The sequence below is a fragment of the Girardinichthys multiradiatus genome, chromosome 22 (genome assembly GCF_021462225.1).
Source record: "Girardinichthys multiradiatus isolate DD_20200921_A chromosome 22, DD_fGirMul_XY1, whole genome shotgun sequence".
NCBI classification, from domain to species: domain Eukaryota; kingdom Metazoa; phylum Chordata; class Actinopteri; order Cyprinodontiformes; family Goodeidae; genus Girardinichthys; species Girardinichthys multiradiatus.
The window spans coordinates 25218394-25243219 of record NC_061814.1 but is presented as its reverse complement, the minus strand read 5'-3'; the positions used below and the strand labels follow the sequence as shown (position 1 = coordinate 25243219).

The 24826-nt window shown below is 42.4% G+C and overlaps 1 protein-coding gene across 4 annotated transcripts; it reads left to right on the top strand.

Annotated features, from left to right (window-relative positions):
• Positions 1–1432: 1432 nt before the first annotated feature.
• On the top strand, positions 1433–23667 carry zfand4 (zinc finger, AN1-type domain 4). Of its 4 annotated transcripts, XM_047351461.1 has the most exons (11): positions 4016–4153; positions 7652–7783; positions 7910–8008; positions 10668–10743; positions 11306–11373; positions 11469–11655; positions 13145–13286; positions 13762–14967; positions 15468–15522; positions 17593–17710; positions 22609–23667. In XM_047351461.1, the coding sequence occupies exons 5-11, from the start codon at positions 11343–11345 to the stop codon at positions 22742–22744; spliced, it is 1875 nt and encodes a 624-aa protein (XP_047207417.1). In that variant the 5' UTR covers positions 4016–4153; positions 7652–7783; positions 7910–8008; positions 10668–10743; positions 11306–11342; the 3' UTR covers positions 22745–23667. The 4 variants fall into 4 exon arrangements, with proteins under 4 accessions (XP_047207415.1, XP_047207413.1, XP_047207414.1 ...); XM_047351459.1 differs by lacking the exons at positions 7652–7783; positions 7910–8008 and adding an exon at positions 1433–1753 and having other exon boundaries at positions 3848–4153; positions 13765–14967; XM_047351457.1 differs by lacking the exons at positions 7652–7783; positions 7910–8008 and adding an exon at positions 1435–1753 and having other exon boundaries at positions 3848–4153.
• The last annotated feature ends 1159 nt before the right edge of the window (positions 23668–24826 follow it).

Below are 24826 nucleotides of genomic sequence, written 5' to 3'. Positions count from 1 at the left end.
TGGTTTCTAACTAATATTCAATAGCCAAACGGAAGTTTGCCACAGGCAATGTAGATCAGGACACCTGGAGTAATGTTTTCTTGGATAGATGGGTCTAAAATGTAACTAACTGCGCACCACAACAGGACATATTTAGAATAATCTAATTATAGCATTCCAGGAAAAAAGTCTCACATTACTTGTAAAGCATAGAGGTTGAAATATCATGATCTGGGAAGGGTTTGCTGCAGCAGGACCTGACCAGCTCACCATTATCATTTCTAATCTGTATCAGAGGGGAAAATGTGAGAACATCTGTTAAAATTAAAAGCTGGTGTAGAACTGGACCCTGCAACATGATAATGAGCTAAAACATAAAGACTGGCTGAGAATTAAGACATTGAAATCCAGGGCTGAGTCAAAGCCCAGATCATGATCGCATTGAGATGCTGTGGTGTGACTTAAAAGAGGCTGTATATGCAAGAAACCCATCAAACGAGTGAGGAGTGGGACAAACTTTCCTCAAACATGTCAGATTACTAGATGGCTAGAAAATACATGTCAATAATTATTAGGTAAAATGTTTTATCTTTGTCGTACAAGTGCAATTAAATCTCTTTCTAGTCTAGAGATAAAAAATAGACATCAATATCTGAACATTTCTGTATAAACTGAATTTTTATTGGGATGTCCTAAATTTTTCACTCCTGTTTGCAGTGCTGTGAAAAGTACTTTTTTTCCCCCCCAGATTAATATGTGTTTATCTGGGGCTTGTAGAATCATAAGAATGTGCTTTATTGGCCAAGATTGTGTTCACAAACAAGAAATCTGACTTTCAGCAGGACATTAAATATAAATATATAAACTTTAGAATAAGGATAAAAGGAAAGTAGGTACATGTATGTGTATGTACGGCCATTTCTTATATAAAGAAGAAAAAAGAAAGGCAGGTTGTGGTAATGGAAATAGGTTTATTTTGTTTCCAGCAGAGTAGTTTACTACCCAGGCTGTGAGGTGAATAAACACTCTGTGGTAGCTGGTTTTTTCAAGTAGCGCCGACCCGAAGATAAAATCCTAAACAGATTTTGTTCAGGATGTGTGGGGTCTGCAGAGATGTCAGCTTCCCTGTTCCTGACCCTCGGCCTGCACAAGTCCTGGGAAGAGGGATGGTCAGCCCGGATGATCCTCTCCGCAGAGTGTTTGTTGCAGTCTTGTATGCAGTGTAATGGATTTATAGCCAAAATGACAGCGATTTGTTTTTCAAATAATTTTTATCACCATGTTCACCAAATTCCCAATAAAAAAGCAGCCATTCCCTAATTAATACAATTGTGATAACAGACAGCAGAAACTAACAGCCAACCGTGCAAGTTATCTTTTAAGAGCACCGAAGCATGGAGGGAGGTTGAAGGACCTTAAGAAGGGGTCAGTTGGCCCTCCCACTTTGCCTTTCTCTATTGGTTCATTTCTTAATCAATCAAATTTGAGTCATGGAGGTGTTGTTCAGCTCTCTTTGACAGGTAAAAGATGTCGCCAACGAACAAAAAACGGCGACGTTCACCAATCAGTATGTTTCGATCCGTTTCGTGATTAGGCTTTACGGTCATACGTGATGTTGCTCAGTTGTGAAGCCCACAGCAGACGGACGGAGCCGAAGCCCGTGTTGGATGTAGCCTAGCAGCAGCCCGTGAAGGGAAGCTATTGTTTGAGTTGTTGGCTAACATGGCAACGGAAGCTAACGCTAGTAGCAGCGTCGGCTAGACGAGACTTACTGGTAAGTGAGAATTAACAAGAATATTATTTTAAATAAAGGGCCAAAAGTATACAATAAAGCCTGCATGTTAGAAAAATGCCAGTATAAACTGTTTCCGGTAAGGCTAAGCGTTGAAATAACAATGACACGATCTAACTCCATTCATCTCCGGTTTTTTTTTTGGTTTTTTTTTTTTTTTTTTACTCCTGGCACTTCTCCTTTCTAGCCTGTGGTTGCTGCTGTTCCGCTGCGGCCAAGCCCAGCATTTGCGTCTTATCGTCCTTAAATCCAGATATGGAAAATAATGGATCTAGTTGTCTGTAAGTTGATTAACATTGTTCCTTAGACAGTTCCTTAGGCCTGTTTTCAGCACAACAGCGGCCATGACATGTCTGGGCCTCGTCCCACTACAGAGACAATCTATCGGAAGGTTCATCTACAGTGTTTGGTTTGATTTCTGAGCTCAATAAGAAGAATTTTCTTTAACCACTTAAAATATACCCAATCATTTCTGTACAAGTTTTAAAGTCATATCACCTTTAAGGCTCAAATGGCTTTAAAACTTTAGATATTCTGTGTATTTTACAGCACATGGTGTTCAGTTTCTTTTGTGCATGGTTTTTTTGCTGCTGTTTTTATTTAAAATTTAAATCAAAAGATAGACGTGTAGAGAAATATTTTAGTCTTTTTATTTAGTAAATTCAAATCAGATTTACTGGGAAATTCTTGCTTTTTCTCCACTGGTAGCTTCAGGCTTTTCCTTGCTGACAACCCAAGGGGAAGGGAAATTATGGGCTGAAGCTGCTTTTATGGAGGTGGTAGAATCCAACAGAAAGTGAAGAAATTATATTATTGTGTCCTTAACCTTTTATCAGATTTCTTTTTAAACTTAAAAAAGTGCATCAGAGTTGGAGCTGCAAGATATTAGTAAAACTTGACATTTCAATATTAATGTGGAATATTGCTATGGCAATATCATTTGCAATTAACCACATTTTCCTCACTTAACTATTTATTTTCGTATGCGGTGTCCCCATAACTCTATGAGCTTCAACATCTCTGCCACTAAGATCCAGATCAGATGTGGACAATACGAACAATGAAAGTCCATAGAACTAGCCAAATAAACGGTACATCAGCCTACCAAATATGGCTTCCAAGCAAACCTTTGCAATTGCAGTTTTGCGCAAATTCTGTGCAGCTCTAATCAAAGTACATACTCTTGGTCGAATTGTTTCATAGACCAAAATGTCTTGGTTTTTATTTGTTTAGTGAATGGGGGAAGGTGGGTAATTTTTTTTTTTTTGTATAGAACCTGCTGATCACCATTGACAGCTGATCAAGGAAACATTGGCTTATTGATTGGTGCATCTTTAATTTTACGTTTATTGCAGCAGCATCGGGACAGTTAATTCTCCAAGTTTGAGTCAGGGTAAAATTACCTGTAAACTGTTTGTCATTTTGCATTCTAATATGAATTGAGCATGCATATGACTAATTTCAAACGGTAAACTTTTGTGTTTGTCTCCAACTTAATGTAAAGCGTGGGTGTTCTGTCTCCTATCCTCAAAGTTTATATCATGTAGTACATTGTTTTATTCAAGGGACACACAAGATGATCTGTCAGAGGCTTGGGTCAGCCTTTGGACACCTTATACCACCAATGAGCTTATGTAGCGCACCTGATCTTCTTACATTTTGGCCAGGGGCAGTGCTTGATGCTGAATGTTTAATAAGAAATTTGCATCTCTTTGCTGCCAGTGCTGGATTCACAGAGAGATTCTTGCTCTTTTCCACCGGTATATTTACCTTTTCAAATTGTAATTCTGTAAATATTATTGGTTATCTACTTCAAAGCGTGTTATCTCTTTGCTGCCACAGGTAGTATGCCTCAATTACACAACCGTTGCACTAAAGTTTAAATCTGCCTACAGAACAAATGTTTTTCAGCGATGATCATCATCGATCAGATGATATCACAAGAAAATAGGCCATTTATTTATCACTGACCGACTGATTGGTGCGGTGATTTTTAACAGGTTAATTCAAAATGTTTTCGTGCCACTTACCGGACGCTCACAGTATCGACCTTTTGTTTGTTGTCTCTACTCACAGCTGGGGTCGTCCTTCATGATGCGTGTCTGTAGTGCGTGGAGTGAGCAGTCCTCCTCTCCGTCACCTTGTGTTAGCCTCACCACTCCATCATCCCTCTAAAGTGCATCTATCATTCTCCCACGATGACCAACAGGAAAGAGCCCCCCTTTTTTAACGACGACAGCGTGGGAGCTTTTCAGTACAAGCTTCCCTTCTACGACACTATGGAGCTGTTCATAGAGACCCTGACGGGAACTTGTTTTGAGCTGCGCGTGTTGCCTTTTGAAGCTGTTGTTTCTGTCAAAGCGAAGATCCAGAGGCTGGAAGGTAAAAGACTCACTAATTCATTGTATCCATGTCTGATTCTAAGAAAATGTCTATATTTGCTAATTATTGTTCTCAGAACAATTATTTCATACCTGAGATAACAGTTGTCTACATTTTTTAGTACTATTAGTTTCACTGTCTGAAGAGAACATGGGTGTTCTACTGGATGTGCATCTTCCTGTTCTCCATTGTTCTCCACACCTTTCTCGTGACGTTAAATTGGATCACAGATGCTTACCATGTGTAATGTCTCTTTAGTTTCCTCTGAAATGTAATTTGTAGGTTTGAGATAAAGTGTGGTTTCACCTTTTTAAAAGTAGTCTGCAGTACCCTGCAGTGTTGTAAATTAGCTTCTCTTCTACTTGGACGTTCTATGGTTTTGACAGGTTTTGCATTTTAATGCAATAGAGTTCTGTTACCACATCGCAGTGCACCAATATTTCAATATGTCTGTGTCCTTATGACTGACATGACCACATATAAAATCTAGTGTAAATGATTGCCTCCCAGTACTGTGTATGCACAGGGAGAACATGCAAACTCCATGCAGAAAGACCCTTGGCCGGGAGTCGAACCCTGGATCTTCTTGCTGAAAGGCAACAGTGCTACCAACTGCACCACCTTGCAGGCCCTATTTATTCAAAATGAGTTCAAACTGTAGGGACCACATGACAGAAATTATTTGGGGTTTGGAAAAGATGACCTGTAACTCCCTGGGCCTAATGTAGGCTGTAAGGTGCATTTTCCTGTAGACTGTTTCATATATTAAATTACATTATTATTACTAATTATTACATTACAAATGGTCAAATTAGCATGGATTTTTTTTTATATATTTGTATTTCTTCCAAATATTGATTTACAGAATCAATTAATTGTATTTAAAGTGCTATGAAATTCATACATTTTATTTTTACTTTTTTTAATCACTTGTTTTAAATAGTCGATGTTCCCAAAACACAGGCATTGTTTTTGATATGAGATTACATTTTTGACTAGAACTCATAACTGTCAAGTTTTGGATTTGAAAATAAGGGAAATTTTCTGGGGACCGCTGTGAGCCATCCCACTACCCCGACCAAGCTCCAGTATCCCTTGCATTTTAGCACAGGTGTACAAGATATCTAAAATAACCACTTGTCAACCACTAACAGACTACAATAAGCCTACCTTTGTTGACACTGAATGCTGTGGACATTCCTATGTTATAACAGAGCCTAAATGAAACACAAAAGGGGTTAAAGCACATTTATTTATTTAACACATTTTCAGTTTATACAGGTCCTTCTCAAAATATTAGCATATTGTAATAAAGTTAATTATTTTCCATAATGTAATGATGAAAATTTAACATTCATATATTTTAGATTCATTGCACACTAACTGAAATATTTCAGGTCTTTTATTGTCTTAATACGGATGATTTTGGCATACAGCTCATGAAAACCCAAAATTCCTATCTCACAAAATTAGCATATTTCATCCGACCAATAAAAGAAAAGTGTTTTTAATACAACAAACGTCAACCTTCAAATAATCATGTACAGTTATGCACTCAATACTTGGTCGGGAATCCTTTGGCAGAAATGACTGCTTCAATGCGGCGTGGCATGGAGGCAATCAGCCTGTGGCACTGCTGAGGTCTTATGGAGGCCCAGGATGCTTCAATAGCGGCCTTTAGCTCATCCAGAGTGTTGGGTCTTGAGTCTCTCAACGTTCTCTTCACAATATCCCACAGATTCTCTATGGGGTTCAGGTCAGGAGAGTTGGCAGGCCAATTGAGCACAGTGATACCATGGTCAGTAAACCATTTACCAGTGGTTTTGGCACTGTGAGCAGGTGCCAGGTGGTGCTGAAAAATGAAATCTTCATCTCCATAAAGCTTTTCAGCAGATGGAAGCATGAAGTGCTCCAAAATCTCTTGATAGCTAGCTGCATTGACCCTGCCCTTGATAAAACACAGTGGACCAACACCAGCAGCTGACACGGCACTCCAGACCATCACTGACTGTGGGTACTTGACACTGGACTTCTGGCATTTTGGCATTTCCTTCTCCCCAGTCTTCCTCCAGACTCTGGCACCTTGATTTCCGAATGACATGCAGAATTTGCTTTCATCCGAAAAAAGTACTTTGGACCACTGAGCAACAGTCCAGTGCTGCTTCTCTGTAGCCCAGGTCAGGCGCTTCTGCCGCTGTTTCTGGTTCAAAAGTGGCTTGACCTGGAGAATGAGGCACCTGTAGCCCATTTCCTGCACACGCCTGTGCACGTGGCTCTGGATGTTTCTACTCCAGACTCAGTCCACTGCTTCCGCAGGTCCCCCAAGGTCTGGAATCGGCCCTTCTCCACAATCTTCCTCAGGGTCCGGTCACCTCTTCTCGTTGTGCAGCGTTTTCTGCCACACTTTTTCCTTCCCACAGACTTCCCACTGAGGTGCCTTGATACAGCACTCTGGGAACAGCCTATTCGTTCAGAAATGTCTTTCTGTGTCTTACCCTCTTGCTTGAGGGTGTCAATAGTGGCCTTCTGGACAGCAGTCAGGTCGGCAGTCTTACCCATGATTGGGGTTTTGAGTGATGAACCAGGCTGGGAGTTTTAAAGGCCTCAGGAATCTTTTGCAGGTGTTTAGAGTTAACTCGTTGATTCAGATGATTAGGTTCATAGCTCGTTTAGAGACCCTTTTAATGATATGCTAATTTTGTGAGATAGGAATTTTGGGTTTTCATGAGCTGTATGCCAAAATCATCCATATTAAGACAATAAAAGACCTGAAATATTTCAGTTAGTGTGCAATGAATCTAAAATATATGAATGTTAAATTTTCATCATTACATTATGGAAAATAATTAACTTTATCACAATATGCTAATATTTTGAGAAGGACCTGTATATACATTGCTTGTCTTTAGGTTAAACATTTACATTTTGTCTTCATTACACATTTTATTTAAATTTCTCATGTTCACTCAGGTGGCTCTCTGGCATTCACTAAAGACTTATTATACAGATTTGTTGCAGCCTTTGCATCCTTTAAGACTCGTTTGGATGGAGTGTATTTGTGGCCTGGGCCAGAGTGGTTGATTTTACATGACAGTAAAGCACAAACCGTGCTGTTGTCTAATGACATCCTATTCTCTGTAACAATCTTTCTTACCATACTAAACACTCTTTCAGAACTGGCATTGCTGTGGGGAATGCATAGTAAAGCCTTCATTAATCTTGGCAGCTCACTGAACCTCACATCTTTCCCTACCAGTCCCCAGAATCTGTCAGTTTTGTCTTCTTGTGGGAGATGCTTGCTATCTGTCACCTGGTAGTCAATGAGTTCCTCTCTCAGCCTATCCTCACTCAAGCTCAACTGAGGGAAAAGGGCCCCTAGCCTTGCCACTGTAATGTAAAACAAGTGTTTGACTGAACATTGCAGATCTAAACCATGCAATATTTATTTATTCATTTAATCAATGAGGAACTGACTCTAACATCTACCTGTCCCTGGAGTAATGTCAAGGCGAGCAGCAGGGTCCAGCACTTTCATGTCCTTCAGGAGTGGATGGTCAAGAGGAAAGGAGGAGAACATCTTCTGAAGCACTGCTTCATAAAATCTTCTCACAGATCTACAACAGCATAAGGGTAAAAACAGCATAAGAGTAAACAAAAAACACTACAGCCTATAATCTCATACTGTGAAAAGATGATATAATTAAATAACTGCTGGGTAATATACTCACTGAAAGATTTTCTTCTCCGCTGACACAGGGAGCTTTTTCCTTGCCATGAATGCCTTTGTTTCGGCTCCTATAAAGAGCTCTTCGTCAGCCAACTGATGTCCTTCTCCATACTCCACCTCCTTGAGAGGTACACCCATGATGGCCCTGGCTGGTATGAGGAACCCCAGGATCCTCTTGATCAGCCTGCACATCTCCTCTTCAAGTCTGTGAATCTGCACGGCCTCTGACTGAAGAAAATATAATTGGTCACACTGTAATAAAAAGGCTACAATAAGTACAACCATATTTAATTCATCCAATATGATTGACACCCACCTGGAAGACTATTAAATTTATATAAAGGCTTAAGGGCAGCACTCAGGAACATGAAGTAAGCCTTCACGATTGGATCACGCAGATGGCTTGCTAGATCGCGCACTTTGGCACTCCTCTCCACCTCCTCATGACTGTTAAAGTAGGCCTACAGTACATATGGACACAGGGTGGCAATTCATGGTTAAAATGGAAATCTAGCATAGTTAACTGTGTATATATCCGCTGGAGTTACCATCCTTACCTGCAGTGCATCCCACTGGTTCAACACTCTGGATGCAGGTTAGCAGACTCAGCCATCTGGTGCTGCAGTACCTGAGGAGCTTCAGGTGGTCTGAATCAGTGAAATCTACAAACCCTTTGTAGAGTTCACATCTTTTTGCACTGAAAGATAGAAAAATGTTTATAAGAATATTAACTGCAGACCTAGAAAAAATAGAAGTCCTATTTAATTTATTTGCGTCTACCTTTTATCAAAGTGGGTGTATATCCCCACCAGGATGTCTTCCACCGGTACCTGGGCTGCTCTGATGCCACAGCCAGTGGCCAGCTGTGCCAGGTGGCAGATGTAGCCGAGGTCCTGGACGTGGGACTGGCTCTGTTTCAGTCTGCTGATAACGGAGTTGTGTCTGCCTTTCATGACGCTCGCATTATCCGAGTTAAAGGCTATCAGGTTCTCCCATGGGATGCCCCTTTTTCTATGGATAACAGAAAGAAATGCCATAAAACCTATTAGACAAAACGTATGGTTATAATTACAAGCAAACTATTACACACGTCAACAACACAGTGGAGTTCCCTTACCTTAGTGCTTCACTCAGTTTTTCATACAGATTTTCTGCATTTCCCACGTTGCATACAGGCATCTCCATGAATCTTGTAACGACCTGCAGAGTGGCCTCATCGTAGAGTCTAGTTAGGATGACAAATTCTTTATTTCCTTTTCTGTTGTTCGATTCGTCGCACATCACAGAAAATGGCTGAGATCGGCATGTTTTGGCCAACTCGTCATCTAGCTCTGTTGCTATGGCACCTGTTGAGAGAGCCCAGTAATTAAAATTACCTAACCATTACCCTACAAATATGCATACGGGACATTATTAAGTAGGCATATGCATACACAATACTCATATTTAATTTGACTCAGCTTACCTTTGGTGAGTTGGTAGCCTTGGTTTTTCCCGCCGAGAATTTCCGTGCGATAGCAGAGTCCGGGAACATTTCAGCTACACACTTATTGAAGTCATCATAGAAGTTGAAAGCAACATTGTTTTTGGCACACAGCATTGCCATTTTAACCTCCGCATTTATGACCTGGTCTGCCTCGGTGGTATTTCTAGTCACAAATGTTGACATCGCCTGGGCATGTTTCTGTGCCTCTAGCCAGCGCTTGTGCTTGGTCGATTTTTCATGCTGACTGATGTCGTTCCTTCCCCCGTGGGAGACACTAAAATCGCAGTTACAAATATTACAGAACGCGTGAATGTGCCCCATCCTGCTCTTCTTTAGAAAAGAAAATTCGCTGTCCCATTTTTCAAGATATTTGCACGATGTCTTTCTCTTTCTGGCAGGAATGCCTTCCCTTTCGTCACATCTATCCATTTCTCTCCTTTGTTGTTCCAGGTTTGTTCCCGCCGACGGCATTAATATCGCGACAACTGCCACCCAGGCTACTGCAGGTGGCAGTTCTCACGAGGCTAGTGACAGAATTCAGAGAAAGAAGCAGAGGAATGTTTTTTTATTATTATATTGTAATACGGGAGATTTACGGGAGAATACTAATACGGGAGGACGGCGGGAAAGAGGTTAAAATACGGTAGTTTCCCGGCCAAAACGGGAGACTTGACAGCTATGCTAGAACTGCTACAAATGAAGAAAACAGAAACTGAGTGCTTGAACTGTTCTGCACAGATTGAAGTAGAAATCTCTTGAGTTGGTGTGTCTGCATGTGTTATTTGATTATTTTGACCTGTATAGGTTCTCGTGGTAGATCATAGTGACCTTCCATCCAGGATCCTCCCTACTGTTTTTAGCTTTAGTGAGAAAGTTCACGGTGCTCTGTGTGTGGGCTCTAAGAGGTTTCTCACAGAGCGTTCAGAGAGTTCACTCATACAGATCATTCGTTCACTCGATCCCATTTCATGCTGTGTGTTCTTTGGGTTCTCGGCTTGTAGATAAGTATTACTTTTTTGATCTTAAATGCGTTCAAGCCATCCTAATTTACTTAAAAGTTTCATTTATACTGATGGTGTGTTTTCAAAAAATAAACATTATATACATTTATTTTTTATGTTGTAAATTTGCTCTGACTGTACAGCAGATTCCTTATTTTTGTCTTTAGGGGGCATGCATGAGTCATTTATCACTGCATATGTAGGTCTTTTTCTATAAGCCAACCTAAGAAATGGAAAATCAACCGATCCTTGTGAACTTTGGTTATTCTCTCTTTTCCCTCTCTCTCTGACTGCTTTAAGGTATCCCTGTTGCACAGCAGCATCTTATCTGGAACAATGTTGAGCTGGATGATGATCATTGTCTACATGATTACGGGTAAATCAACACTTCCTGTCCTTCGGAGCTGTGTCATCTGTGCCAAATGGCACTTCCTAATCTGTGTACATTTAAAGTCATTTGCTTTACGTATTTTTAAAAGCTGCTGTACTGATATGGAGTGAAGGGGTGATTCTTTACGCAGTGTCAAATGTAGATAAGCCATAGATGTAGAGCAGTCCCATTTATATTTAGGGAACTTCCTCTTCCACTTTTGTCATTTTGCGTTGCAGCTTGCACTATTCAGTGCTGTGCCGGCTGCAGCGGGTGGTATATTTGTCATTTAATTTTCCACATGAACAGCCTGTTGTGGAATCTTGCCAGGCTCCTTTATCACACTACAGCATGCTTTTAGTTTCAGGAGCAGAATGAAGCATCTGCCCCAGTAAATTTCCCACTCTTGTGCTTGAGTTTCTCTGGATCTTATCCCGTCCCTTGGAATGTTTGCTTTGAGTCAGAGCATTTAGCTTTGTGTTTCACATTTGCAACAAATGTGTGTTTTTTTTGTTTGTTTGTTTGTTTTTTGTTTTTGTTCATTTAAATGTTGTATTTATTGTTACAGAATTGCAGAGGGATGCACACTGAAACTTGTTTTAGCCATGAGGGGAGGCCCAATTAACACCAGGAGGGGTACAGCTTTCCAAAGATCTTTTTTTAAATTAAGTTCCATAATCTAGACCATTTCCTCTTTTTAATCACAGAATCCCTCTTGCTTCTTTTATCAGTAACCTTGGAGGATCCGGTCAAAGACGTGGCGGACCTGATGGAGAGCACGAAGGAGGAGGGTTGGGACAAAAATCAAGCAAGTAAGCAGGTCACGTTTGTTGTGTATCGTGAGGGCGACCAGCTGAGCTTCTTCCGAGTGGTCGACAGGGGAGATGGAACCCTGACTCCCCTCTCTGAGTCTCTGAGGTTGGTTTTATTGTTTTACTGCCCTTTGAATCTATCCAAATACCAAATGGAGTTTCTGCTCATTAAATAATTGACAAAACCCAATGTTAACTGTTGTGAGGCTTATCTACTGTAAGAAGGCGTTACCAGAGTGGCAGGGTGGAATAACATCAATTTAACTTACTTTTGCTGTTAACTAAATGAAACATAAATTATTAAATAATTAGCGCGTCAAGCTGTTTGTCAAAATGTGTTCACATTGTTAATAGCCCCTTTTCCACCGAAAACCCCAGGATTTAAAGCCCCAGGATTTGTTTTACCCGGTTAACAGGAATTCCAGGGAATCTCGTACTTCCCTTTTCCACTGCAGCCAGACCAGCCTGTAAGCTGAGCTCCACTGCTCTGAAAACAGAAAAAAACATTTACCGGTAAATGTAGGCTCATTCTTCATTAACTGACTGCACAGATGAAGTTTGAGGTGTAGTTGCTCGCTTAAAAACATCTTAAAGCTACTTTACAAATGAAAACGATTCATTTGTATAGTAACCGGTGCCATTACTGAAGCTGCTGGTGCCAAGCCTCACTGCACACAACCCTGCATCTTTAACAAAGCCCGGGGAAAGCTGAAAACACCTATTCCAGTAGGTCCATTTACCTGTGAAAGTAAAGCCCCGGGAAAGTGAAAGTACCTGGGTAAAGTTGTATCGAAACACGACCTCGGCTTCTCAAAAGCCTGGGGCTTTGTATAGGGAATGGAAAAGGGGCTATTTTAATTCATAATAGTCTTAAAAGGTGTTAAATTCAACTTGGTGAAACCTCCAGAACCCGCTAAAATACAACAGTAAAGTCTCGATCCGGTCCCCAAATGACAACTGTGTGGTTTATTTACAAAATGTGAATAAAGTAATCTTTTCCGATTACTGCATTCTGAACTTTGCATTAACGTACAAAATAACCCAAAAGACAATGACTACACCTCGAACTCGTCATCTTCCGTTTCATCTTGAGATGATGTGGTCCTGCTGGCCCCCTCTAGCCAAGACCTACAGCATGCACTGGGGCGGTTCGCAGCCGGGCGAGGATGAGGATCAGTTCTTTCAAGTCTGAGGCCATGGTTCTCGCCTGGAAAAGGGTTCCTGCCTCGATTGGAGGAGTTCAAGTATCTCGGGGACTTGTTCAATCACTACACCTAACTCCCTAAAAAAAAGAAAAACAGGAGAAAACTGGTTTAAAGAAACTGGCAGTTAACCACTAGATCCTCAGTGATCTACAGACATGTTTGCATAGAAGGTGTCCTGGCTAAATGCAACATTTTACTTCACTTACATTCCAGGAACCTGTGGAGAGATATCTAGAGATCCTGTATGCTAAAGAAGCCACACTCGGACCTTAAAACAACCAAAATACGGCCAACGTCATAACCTGATGCTTAAAGAGACAAAACTGGTGTTTTTAGTTTATTGTTGTTGGATAACTGATTGGAATAGTTTTTACTTGCCATGTGTTTCAGTGGTGGCTCCCTGTACAACGTGTACACAGAGGAGGATAGAGAGAGTTCTGCAGCTGCACAGCATTGCCTAGAGAACTCCATCACCATGACCAAAATGAAGCTGCTCAAAGCCAAGATGGAGGACATGAACCTTAATAAAAAGGTAAGTGGATCAGGGAAGCTGTCTAAATGTAAATGTTTCTTTCTCTCATGCATTTTATAAGTGTATAGCTTAGGAGTGGAACATCATACTCTATATATTTTTAAATGTAAAGAATACTGATCGTTCTGCAGTGACTCCATATCTGCAGGTGTTTAAGACATTTTAGGGTTACTCATGTATGCTTTATTATTATTATTATTATTATTTTTTGTTATGGGAAGAGGGCCAAATTATTTATAATGTTGGTATCACATCATATTTTGCTCAACTGGACCAGAGACTGAACTCATCACCTGAGATGCATCATAGAAGCACAGTGGTTCACAGAGAGAAATTGAGCTTCAGGAGCATTTGACCTTTTTATCTTTGGTTTTACTTGTAATCAGATGGCTTACATGTAGTGCAGGATGACAAACTGTGTAAATGCAACAGCATTTAACAATCATCTGCTAAAATTTGGACACCTGTCTTCCAGAAGTCTGCAAAAGTAACACCGCTGGCCCCTGCTGACCCACATCCTGGCACCAGCTCTCTTGGACCTTCCAGCACACAACACCTTTATCGCCTCGTTCACTCCCTCCCACAGATCAACCAACCTTGGCAGACAAATGCCCCACTACCTCCCATTGTAGACCCCAAATCTACAGACCCCGCTCGTCCCCCCGCTGCTGCAACCTCCTCCCATGTAACTGTCCACAGACGCTGTCCTCCTTCTTTCTCATCTTCCTGTTACATGCTTCAGGAGGAGGAACCGTGGGAGGCATGCCCATCGTTTGCAAAGATCCGTTCCCCTCCAAAAGTGTCCCGAATGGACATTGGCAGCAGATTGATGAAAGACTGTGTTTACCCGCAGCTTCCACCACTCTGCACTAGGGGGACTCCTGAATCCCCATTCGAACCAGTTGAGCCTTCAGTGGAGGCAGTCGGGCTGAGTATACTTGAGGAGCCAGTTGGACTTGTTGTCCCAGCACAGCCTGGGACATCATTTGGAGAACTGTCAGATCCTCTGAGCTTAGATATGTCCATCCAGCATGAGGGAGGTCATCAGACCATTGATGTGGGGGCTCAGCACCAGCTGTCACACTCTCCCTGGACTCTTGGCACAAGCGATACACTCACCAGCAGAGCTGATGGAACACAGCTTGGCACTTCGGTACATATCAGCCCTCCTTGTCCATTAGCTGCTTCCCCCTCGCCGTCGGCATCAACCAGACTTCTCTCTCAGCCTTTTGATTCAACACTTTGTATACAGGCTAACCTACAAGCACAATCCTTAGCAAAGCCAGGCAACATATCCCCTCATCCTCCAGCCTCCTTGTCAACTCATCCAGCACGTCTTCGCGGTGTCAAAGTAGAGTCACCTGGCAAACGACCAGAACTCATTTCTAAAAGAGAAGCAAGAGGCATTACTAAGATGGTAAACCAAGCCTATAAGGAGCCAATAGGGTCTCTGAGCAACTCTGAGCTCTTTGCATCTCTTTCCACAAGAGCTCCAGACAGCAGCAGCATAGACAACCTTGGAGAGAGTCTGGGCTTTGCACAGACATTACCTCCTTCAGCCACTGCCTCAGTACACAGTGGCCTTGGCTCCAGGCTGCCATCCATCCCTACCAACAAGTTTCTTCAGGACGACCTCTTTAGACCAATGTCACCACTGCGCCGAGCTGCAGCTTCCTACAGGGTGAGCTCACAGAATCACTAGTAGCTGCTATTCGTGTATTTATTTTTGTTTGTGATGTATTTGTGGCCTATTTTTGATGTCTCCTTTATTGTAGTACCTCTTTCTTTTGCTATTCTCTTAACATCCTGTATTTGCCTTTTTTCTATGGTATAAAAAGTAACACCAGGGTACAATGGCTCAACCTATTTCCATTTATTTAGTTTCTCATTTCTGTTTGAGCCGATACAACTGAAATATGAATGAGGAGCCCTGATGCAACTAAAATAGCTCTGAGCAACCCCCACAAGTAGATGTCATAGAATCACATTTCTTTACAGTAGATATATATTATATATTATTAATATGATATATCATATATAAAATAACTTTGAAATGCCACACATTAGTGAACAGTAGTCATGGCTTTTTTTCTTTTAGACATTTTAATTTGATTTATTTAAAAGCACAGCAGTTTCTTCCATTAAAAGTTTCTAAAATGTTTCTTTTTGCTTTGTTTTCAGACCAATAACTGTCTTGCATCAGCTGGAGGGGTCATGAGTTCATTCGGGACAGTAGGTAAGGTAGATTTCCTTCACTTTTAGAAAAATGTGCGACCAGCCACTTAACTTATGGAGATTCCCAAAGAAAATCCATTTGTTAGACTACTAAGACATGTCTTGTGCCCCTTTTGAATCCTTCGATGTTTTGTTTAAAATATAGTTCTTTTTTTTTCTCTGAATTTTATCCAGATTTGGTGCGTAACTTACTCAATTTGACATCAGTATGAAAGGACTTAGCTATTGATGACCCGATCAGGTTTATGGACGATTTTCCTCATTTTGTAAAGCTTTGATCTGCCGGCTCTGATTTAGGTTGGGTCTAATTTCTCTTTAAGAACAGCAGTAGACGGTCTAAAATATTATTTTCTAGTCTTCATGCTGTCAGCATTTGGCAATAATTTAAATTGGAAGCAGAGGCAAGTGCCATCTCTTTTAAAATAGTGTTTTACTCTCATTTTACACTTTGTAAACAGTTTTAATGAACGTTAACATCGGTCACCTTGTGTATTCTCTAGACTATAGACACTTTAACTGTGAGATTTTCAAAAGGCCGATAAAATCCCAAATCCAGCATGTTCCATGACAGATGGAGGGTGGAAGCTCAGAAGGATAAAACGCTACATCTTTACTGTTCAGCCTTCCTGCTGTCAATTGAAGGCAGCTAAGGATTAATTCACTGCTTCAACAGTTTGATGAAATGCCTCCTAGGCAGGTACAAATTGACTTCCTGTGGCAGACTGCTCATTTTCATACCTTGAAAAAAATCTGATATGAAACAACCAAAACTGCCGGCGTATGCACTGCTACAGCTCTGTTGTAGGGGCCTGAATGAAAAAACAGGTTCTCTGATTGGAGAAAAAAAAAAATCCAATTTGAGTTTTTAATGCCAGTTTCTCAGAATCCAATCCTTAGATAGGTCTAGGGATGCACAAAGACAAGAAAATATAGGGAACCCTAGACTAATACTAAAATTAAGTCTGCTGAAAAGCAAAATATGAAACATAACCTGTGATCTGGCATGTGTTGAACCTCGGGTGGCTGCAGGAGCAATGTGACATACAGGAAAGAAAAGTCATAAACAAATAAAAGCCATCTCTGCAGCCAGTCCCACTTCCTCTGGCAGCTAACCTCGCTTCACTTTCATCAAAGAGCTGCTAGTTTTTCTTTTTGTATGAACCTGAATGCTCACAACTTTCAAGGCTTTCTTCCAAAAATACTGTCACTGGTGAATCTTTTCATTTCTATTAGTTTGTCAGGTTTCCTTTGTTAAACTGGACTTTTAAATGTTTTTTTTCAAACTGAAACAAATGTATAATGAAAGTGTTTTTAAAATATATATCTACATGTAGCTTAACTGACAACAAATGCATTACAATACAAACTTGAGTTCAAGTTTGGGCTGAAACAAACTAAAACAAAAATTTTAGCAGTTGACATAGATAAACAGCCTTAAAAATAGAACGGTATATCTGTTGTAATCTAACAAATCATTGTTTTACTTTCTGGTGTTTGACTGATATTTAGAATGTAGCTTATGCTGAAAGATGGGGTGGTCAATGATCAAAACACAGCTATGAGTAATGAGGGGGGGGTGAGACAAATATATTGCAGTTATTATCAGTTTTTAGTTTGTTGTCAACATCTATTTTTCCTGTTTACAGCTGAAGGAAACTGCTGCTTTCATTTCACACGATGCCTGAAAGCTCTGAAGAGACAGATATGCTTATTGTTGTTTTTATTAGTCACTTGTGTTGCACTAACCATTTTACTGCTTTATTTTTGTGTGATAGAGCAAGTAGGTGCTAATTTAAAGTCAGAGTGATTTTTAAACATGCAAATTAAAGCCAAAGACATTTCCTCTGATGTCATTGTCAAGAAAGGAACACATGATATTGTATGTTTATTTGCATGTTTAATATCACTTTAAAGTTAAAGTTGCTCCTACTAGTTGAATCACTATACTTTAACATATGCTGATGAACTGGTGTAAACTTGTTACACTGTGTGCATGCTGTAAATTTTACATGATGTTTTTAATAAGTGTTTTATTTTACTCTGACTTGTGTGAATAACATGTAAACCTCAGGCACTCCAACGTACCACCTACCTCCAGTTAAGGCCCCCACTGGCACCAAGAAAAAGAGCTCAAAGCACTGCTTCCGTTGTGGCAAAAAAACTGGACTCGCCACCAGTTATGAATGCAGGTAAACGTCCCAGATCCATTCTGCTCCTCGTTTAAACAGGCTTCCTGCTTGACTCTAAATCTCCTTTTTTTTTTTTTTTTTTTTTTTTTCACCCTTGTTCTTGAGCCAACCGTTTTAGTAGAAAGTGGTCCTTCCCTTGTTCTCTTTGTTTTCCTGCCATATGTCGACGGAAACTGGACGCCTTGCTTGTTTTCGTTTATTAGTCCATTCATACATCGTACCTTTTGGTTCAACAACTTGGAAACGTCATGCCACCCAGTTGTGTTCAGAAGGTCTTAGTGCTTATTCTGATTTGTAAACCGGCAGATTGGCATAGAATTAAACAAACTGAAGTAGAATTTGGTAAATAAAAAAGAAACTGCAAGAAAACATAAAAACAAAGATGGGATTATAGGGTGTATATCAAAATCTTTGCAAATTTTCCACTCGGGTTGTGTTCAAGCTGATTGCCCACAATGGTAATAATTATTTCCTTGACAGAAATAGAAAAAATTTATTTAACAAAACATGAAGAAGAAGCCAAAAGTTTCCAAACAATGATGCCTCCCAAGTTTGGAGTTTGGATGTTAATGTATAACACAATTTCCACCCAAGACAAAAGCAATATTAGCAAAGTCAGTTTAAATTTTAGGCCTGGGGTCAGGACTCGTCGGAGAGCGCCTGGTGGCCGGGTTGCTCCTCGCGGGACCCGGCCGGGCCAAGCCCGAACGAGAGACGCGAAGCCATCCCCCAGTGGGCCCACCACCTGCAGGGGGAACCGTGAGGGACCGGTGCAAAGAGGATTGGGTGGCAGACGAAGGTGGAGATCTCAGCGGCCCGATCCCCGGATGCTTAGGCTGGCTCTAGGGACGTGGAATGTCACCCCACTGGGGGGGAAGGAGCCTGAGCTTGTGCAAGAGGTCTAGAGATATCGACTAGAAATAGTCGGGCTCGCCTCCATGCACAGCGTGGGCTCTGGAACCCATCTCCTTGAGAGGGGTTGGACTCTCTTCTACTCTGGAGAGGCCCACGGGGAGAGGAGGCGGGCTGGTGTGGGTTTGCTTGTTGCCCCCCAGCTCAGCCGTCTCGTGTTGGGGTTTACCCCAGTGGATGAGAGGGTTGTATCCCTGCGCCTTCGGGTTGGGGAGAGGTCTCTGACTATCATTTCAGCCTACGGGCCGAGTGGTAGTGCAGAATACCCGGCCATCTTGGTGTCCCTGTTGGGGGTGCTGGATAGTGCCTCTCCCGGGGACTCCATTATTCTGCTGGGGGACTTCAACGCCCACGTGGGGAACGACAGTGACACCTGGAGAGGCGTGATCGGGAAGAATGGCCTCCCCGATCTGAATCCGAGTGGTGTTTTGTTATTGGACTTCTGTGCTAGTCACGGATTGTCCATAACGAACACCATGTTCAAACATAAGGGTGTCCATCAGTGCACTTGGCACCAGGACACCCTAGGCAGGAGGTCGATGATCAACTTTGTTGTCGTATCATCAGACCTTCGGCCACATGTTTTGGACACTCGGGTGAAGAGAGGGGCTGAGCTGTCCACTGATCACCACCTGGTGGTGAGTTGGATCCGCTGGAGGAGGAGAAAGCCGGACAGACTTGGCAGGCCCAAGCGCATAGTGAGGGTCTGCTGGGAACGCCTGGCGGAGCCCTCGGCCAGGGATGTATTCAATTCCCACCACCGGGAGAGCTTCGACCAGATCCCGGGGGATGTTGGAGACATAGAGTCCGAGTGGACCATGTTCTCCGCATCTATTGTCAATGCTGCTGCCCGTAGCTGCGGCCGTAAAGTCTGCGGTGCCTGTCGCCGCGGCAATCCCAGAACCCGGTGGTGGACACCGGCAGTAAGGGATGCTGTTAAGCTGAAGAAGGAGTCCTATCGGCTGTGTTTGGCTTGTGGGACTCCTGAGGCGGCTGACGGGTACCGTGAGGCCAAGCGTGCTGCGGCCCGGGCTGTGGCAGAGGCAAAAACCCGGGCCTGGGAGGAGTTCGGTGAGGCCATGGAGAAGGACTACCGGTTGGCCTCGAAGCGATTCTGGCAAACCGTCCGGCGCCTCAGGAGGGGAAAGCAGTGCTTCGCCAACACTGTTTATAGTGGGGGCGGGAGACTGCTGACCTCGACTGAGGACATTATCGGGCGGTGGAAGGAGTACTTTGAGGATCTCCTCAATCCTGCCATCACACATTCCCTGGTGGAAACGGAGGCTGGGGACTCGGGGTTGGACTGCTTCATCACCCAGGCTGAAGTCACCGAGGTGGTTAAAAAGCTCCGCAGTGGCAAGGCTTCGGGGGTGGATGAGATCTGCCCTGAGTACCTCAAGTCTCTGGATGTTGTAGGGCTGTCATGGTTGACACGCCTCTTCAACATTGCGTGGCGGTCGGGGACAGTGCCTCTGGACTGGCAGACTGGGGTGGTGGTCCACCTTCATAAGAAGGGGGACCGGAGGGTGTGTTCCAACTACAGGGGGATCACACTCCTCAGCCTCCCTGGTAAGGCCTACGCCAGGGTATTGGAGAGGAGAGTCCGACCGATAGTCGAACCTCGGCTTCAGGAGGAGCAGTGTGGTTTTCGTCCCGGCCGTGGAACACTGGACCAGCTCTATACCCTCTACAGGGTGCTCGAGGGTTCATGGGAGTTTGCCCAACCGGTTCACATGTGTTTTGTGGACCTGGAGAAGGCATTCGACTGTGTCCCTCGTGATGCCCTGTGGGGGGTGCTCCAGGAGTATGGAATCGGGGGCCCTTTATTAGGGGCCATCCGGTCCCTGTACGAGCGGAGCAGGAGTTTGGTCCGCATTGCCGGCACTAAGTCGGACCTGTTCCCAGTGCATGTTGGACTCCGGCAGGGCTGCCCTTTGTCACCGGTCCGGTTCATAACTTTTATGGAGAGGATTTCTAGATGCAGCCAAGGGCCGGAGGGGGTCTGGTTTGGGGACCAGTGGATTTCGTCTCTTCTTTTTGCAGATGACGTGGTCCTGCTGGCCCCCTCTAGCCAAGACCTACAGCATGCGCTGTGGCGGTTCGCAGCCGAGTGTGAAGCGGCTGGGATGAGGATTGGCTCCTCCAAGTCCGAGGCCATGGTACTCGACCGGAAAAGGCTGGCTTGTCTTCTTCAGATTGGAGGGGAGTTCCTGCCTCAAGTGGAGGAGTTTAAGTATCTCGGGGTCTTGTTCACGAGTGAGGGAAGAATGGAGCGGGAGATCGACAGACTGATCGGTGCAGCTGCCACAGTAATGGGGGCGCTGTGCCGGTCTGTTGTGGTGAAGAGAGAGCTGAGCCGAAAAGCAAAGCTCTCAATTTACCGGTCGGTCTACGTTCCTACCCTCACCTATGGCCATGAACTTTGGGTCATGACCGAAAGAACGAGATCCCGGATACAAGCGGCTGAAATGAGCTTCCTCCGTAGGGTGGCCGGGCACTCCCTTAGAGATAGGGTGAGGAGCTCGGCCATCCGGGAGGGTCTCGGAGTAGAGCCGCTGCTCCTCCACATCGAGAGGAGCCAGTTGAGGTGGCTCGGGCATCTATAGGATGCCTCCTGGACACCTTCCTCGGGAGGTGTTCCAGGCACGTCCCACCGGGAGGAGGCCCAGTGCACGCTGGAGGGACTATGTATCTCGGCTGGCCTGGGAACGCCTTGGGCTCCCCCTGGAGGAACTGGAGGAGGTGTCTGTAGAGAGGGACGTCTGGGCGTCTCTGCTGAGTTTGCTGCCCCCGCGACCCGTTCCCGGATAAGCGGAAGACGACGAGTACGAGTTTAAATTTTAATTTATAAAATGATGTATATTTCAATTTATTTAGAGAGAAGGAGAAAGTCAGCAGGGATGTTGTCTGAGAGCAGTGGCTTGCAGAACTAACAAACCGGCACCCTATGGAGGATTTTAAAAGTGCTCTGTTATCAGCCAGATCTGCCTGTAATTTACCACAGGGGAAAATGACTGCATATGTAAACCCATAACATGTTGGGAACATTCAGGTAGACAGGATTTCGTCTCTGTTTAGACCAGCATTGCTACCCTGACCCGCACAGGCGTATGTCCTCCCAACAGCTGTGTCATCAGAACACTTTAAACTAGCAAGCCATGCAGTTGTTGGCAAGTTTCCTTTTTCTCTTCATGTGTTTTACTTTCTCCTTCGTTTAGCCTAGACAGAGGAAAAAAACGAGTTATGTTAACTGAACATGCAGGAGAATTTTTTAGAGAGGACAATTATTGATTTATTGAAATCAGGGGACATTAGCAGACATTTTTGACTGATAGAAAACACAAACAGCTGCAGTTTCATTGGGTGATCTAGCTGTTTACCCCCTGCCCAAGCTTTCTGTCCCAATCCTAGCTGTGGCATAAACTGGTGTCCTCTTCTCTCAGCTTTTGCTTGTTTCTACCCTTAAATCCAAGATTGCAGGTATTTTATATTGCTGGGGCCAAAGAGTTTCCAACCATGAGGCTGTTTCTGGTGGGTATGGAGAAATCTACCCTCTTTACCTATTTACTTTGCCAGGACTCACCCACATTGATGACATGAATGACATGTTCAGTAAAAGTGCTCACTGCAGATTTTTTCTTTGTAGACAAATTAATAAAAAAAAATTAAAGAAAACGGTCAATGCCCTATGTACAACAATAGTCCACCAGAAACTGGATCTAGGCGACACGCTTCCTGTTATTATGGAAGTAGCTTCAGCAGGTTTTTTGCTGTGAAAAATTACAGATAAATTTCTAGTTTTGATTAGTTCTATAAATTAGATTATGTTTTATGCTAATTTTTTGTTTTATGGTTCTGAAATAATATGTGCCCTTAAATGTGAGATTAAATTTGTAACTAGCAAAGAAATGACTGAATGTGATGTAAAAATAAGCTTAAAAAAAATCATTTTTAGCTTTCTCATTGCCATATCTTCATTCTTTTAGGTGCGGGCACAATTTCTGTGCCACTCACCGTTACGCGGAGACGCATGACTGCTCGTATGACTACAAGACTGCTGGGCGGCGGTTTCTGCAAGAGACCAACCCTCTTATCAGTGCTCCCAAGCTGCCTAAGATCTAAAACACCACAGCCCCTCACCATTCACTAGGGACAAACAGAAGGAGGACAGCTTGAACAGGCTGAATGGGGAAAAAATGTTCAGCAAAGGCATTTCAAGAAGAAACACTTACACCACTGTGTGCTTTTTTTTTCTTTTTTTGTTAATCCGCCAAGGTTGCTTAAAATTTTAATAACTCAAGTGTGAAACACTAAAGAGTGGACTGAAATGGCACAGAACTAATTATCACCTTTTGACAATGTGACAATGTTTGTCTTTTGTATTTCTTACTTAGTTTATTCTTTCTGGTCTTTAAAATAAACTTTGCATGTATGTAGGTAGTTTTTACTCTGTATATCTGCTGCACGTTTTCTTAATTTGTTTTTTCCTGATAGGACCGCTGTTGACTTTTTTTTTTTCTTTTTTTTTTGACAAATCTTAAAACAGATGCACTTTAGAACTATATTTCTACATCTAACTTTACTTCTTAGTGAGGAAAGCTACATACATTCCTGTGCTTGTCTCATGAAGTGTTATTATCCAGATTTTTATATTCTACATCTAAATGTCTTTTCATAACCAGGCACATAAATGCATCATTTATAACTTTTTTTCTTCTTTTGAAAGAACAGTCCACCCACTTATTCATGAAATACTCTAATATTTATTAATTATTGCTACTTATTTAAATAAAGGCTGTTTTTGAAATGGTAAGTATGCAATGTATGTCAGTGTGAATGTCAGTAATTTGTCCACTTGTTGATTAAACTGTAGTAGAATGGGGTAGGTTATGGTAGTTGTGTCTACAGTGAGGTGGCTGCCATTAAGAAAAATGGTTTTTATTATTTTTTTTATTATTATTGCTTCGCTGTTGCAAAAAAAGAATGCTAAATGCTGGTTATGTATTTACAGGGGTTTGATCTAATAAAGTTTCCTTTCATTCAAATTCCCAGTCTTTAATTTGTATCACTTTCTAAGAAATTTACAGCTGAGTTTATGGTAAAGGAAATGTTGACTATCTCCACCTGCAGCTCTATAAATATTTTCTCAGTAGTGTTAAGAAACGCTGTTTCTGTTCCTCATTACCGGCACTCTGAATAGTTGTTTTTTTTTTTTCTTATCCTTGTGACCTCGTCTTAGCAAGTTTTCTGCTAACAGCTGAGATGAGAAATGATGTCTGCTTGGTGTCAACCAGTCTTTGTAGTAAAATCCCTTTCTTGATTCAGACCCTTGACTTGTTTCTTAGCAACAAGCTCATCATACCAATAAACCCATTAAACACTGGAAGTCCCACTTTGCTAATTTAAGCCAGAGGACAGCGTCTTCATTAGCGCTGGGTCACCACTTAATGACCACTTAATAATCTTCTTACCAGCTAAATCTAATTAATGTTGATCAGCAATACGTGTCTGAACCTGCAAATGTTTAAGCCTCTTCGGTAAAGTGTCAGTTTTAGATGTACAGGTCCTTCTCAAAAAATTAGCATATTGTGATAAAGTTCATTATTTTCCATAATGTCATGATGAAAATTTAACATTCATATATTTTAGATTCATTGCACACTAACTGAAATATTTCAGGTCTTTTATTGTCTTAATACGGATGATTTTGGCATACAGCTCATGAAAACCCAAAATTCCTATCTCACAAAATTAGCATATTTCATCTGACCAATAAAAGAAAAGTGTTTTTAATACAAAAAACGTCAACCTTCAAATAATCATGTACAGTTATGCACTCAATACTTGGTCGGGAATCCTTTGGCAGAAATGACTGCTTCAATGCGGCGTGGCATGGAGGCAATCAGCCTGTGGCACTGCTGAGGTCTTATGGAGGCCCAGGATGCTTCGATAGCGGCCTTTAGCTCATCCAGAGTGTTGGGTCTTGAGTCTCTCAACGTTCTCTTCACAATATCCCACAGATTCTCTATGGGGTTCAGGTCAGGAGAGTTGGCAGGCCAATTGAACACAGTGATACCATGGTCAGTAAACCATTTACCAGTGGTTTTGGCACTGTGAGCAGGTGCCAGGTCGTGCTGAAAAATAAAATCTTCATCTCCATAAAGCTTTTCAGCAGATGGAAGCATGAAGTGCTCCAAAATCTCC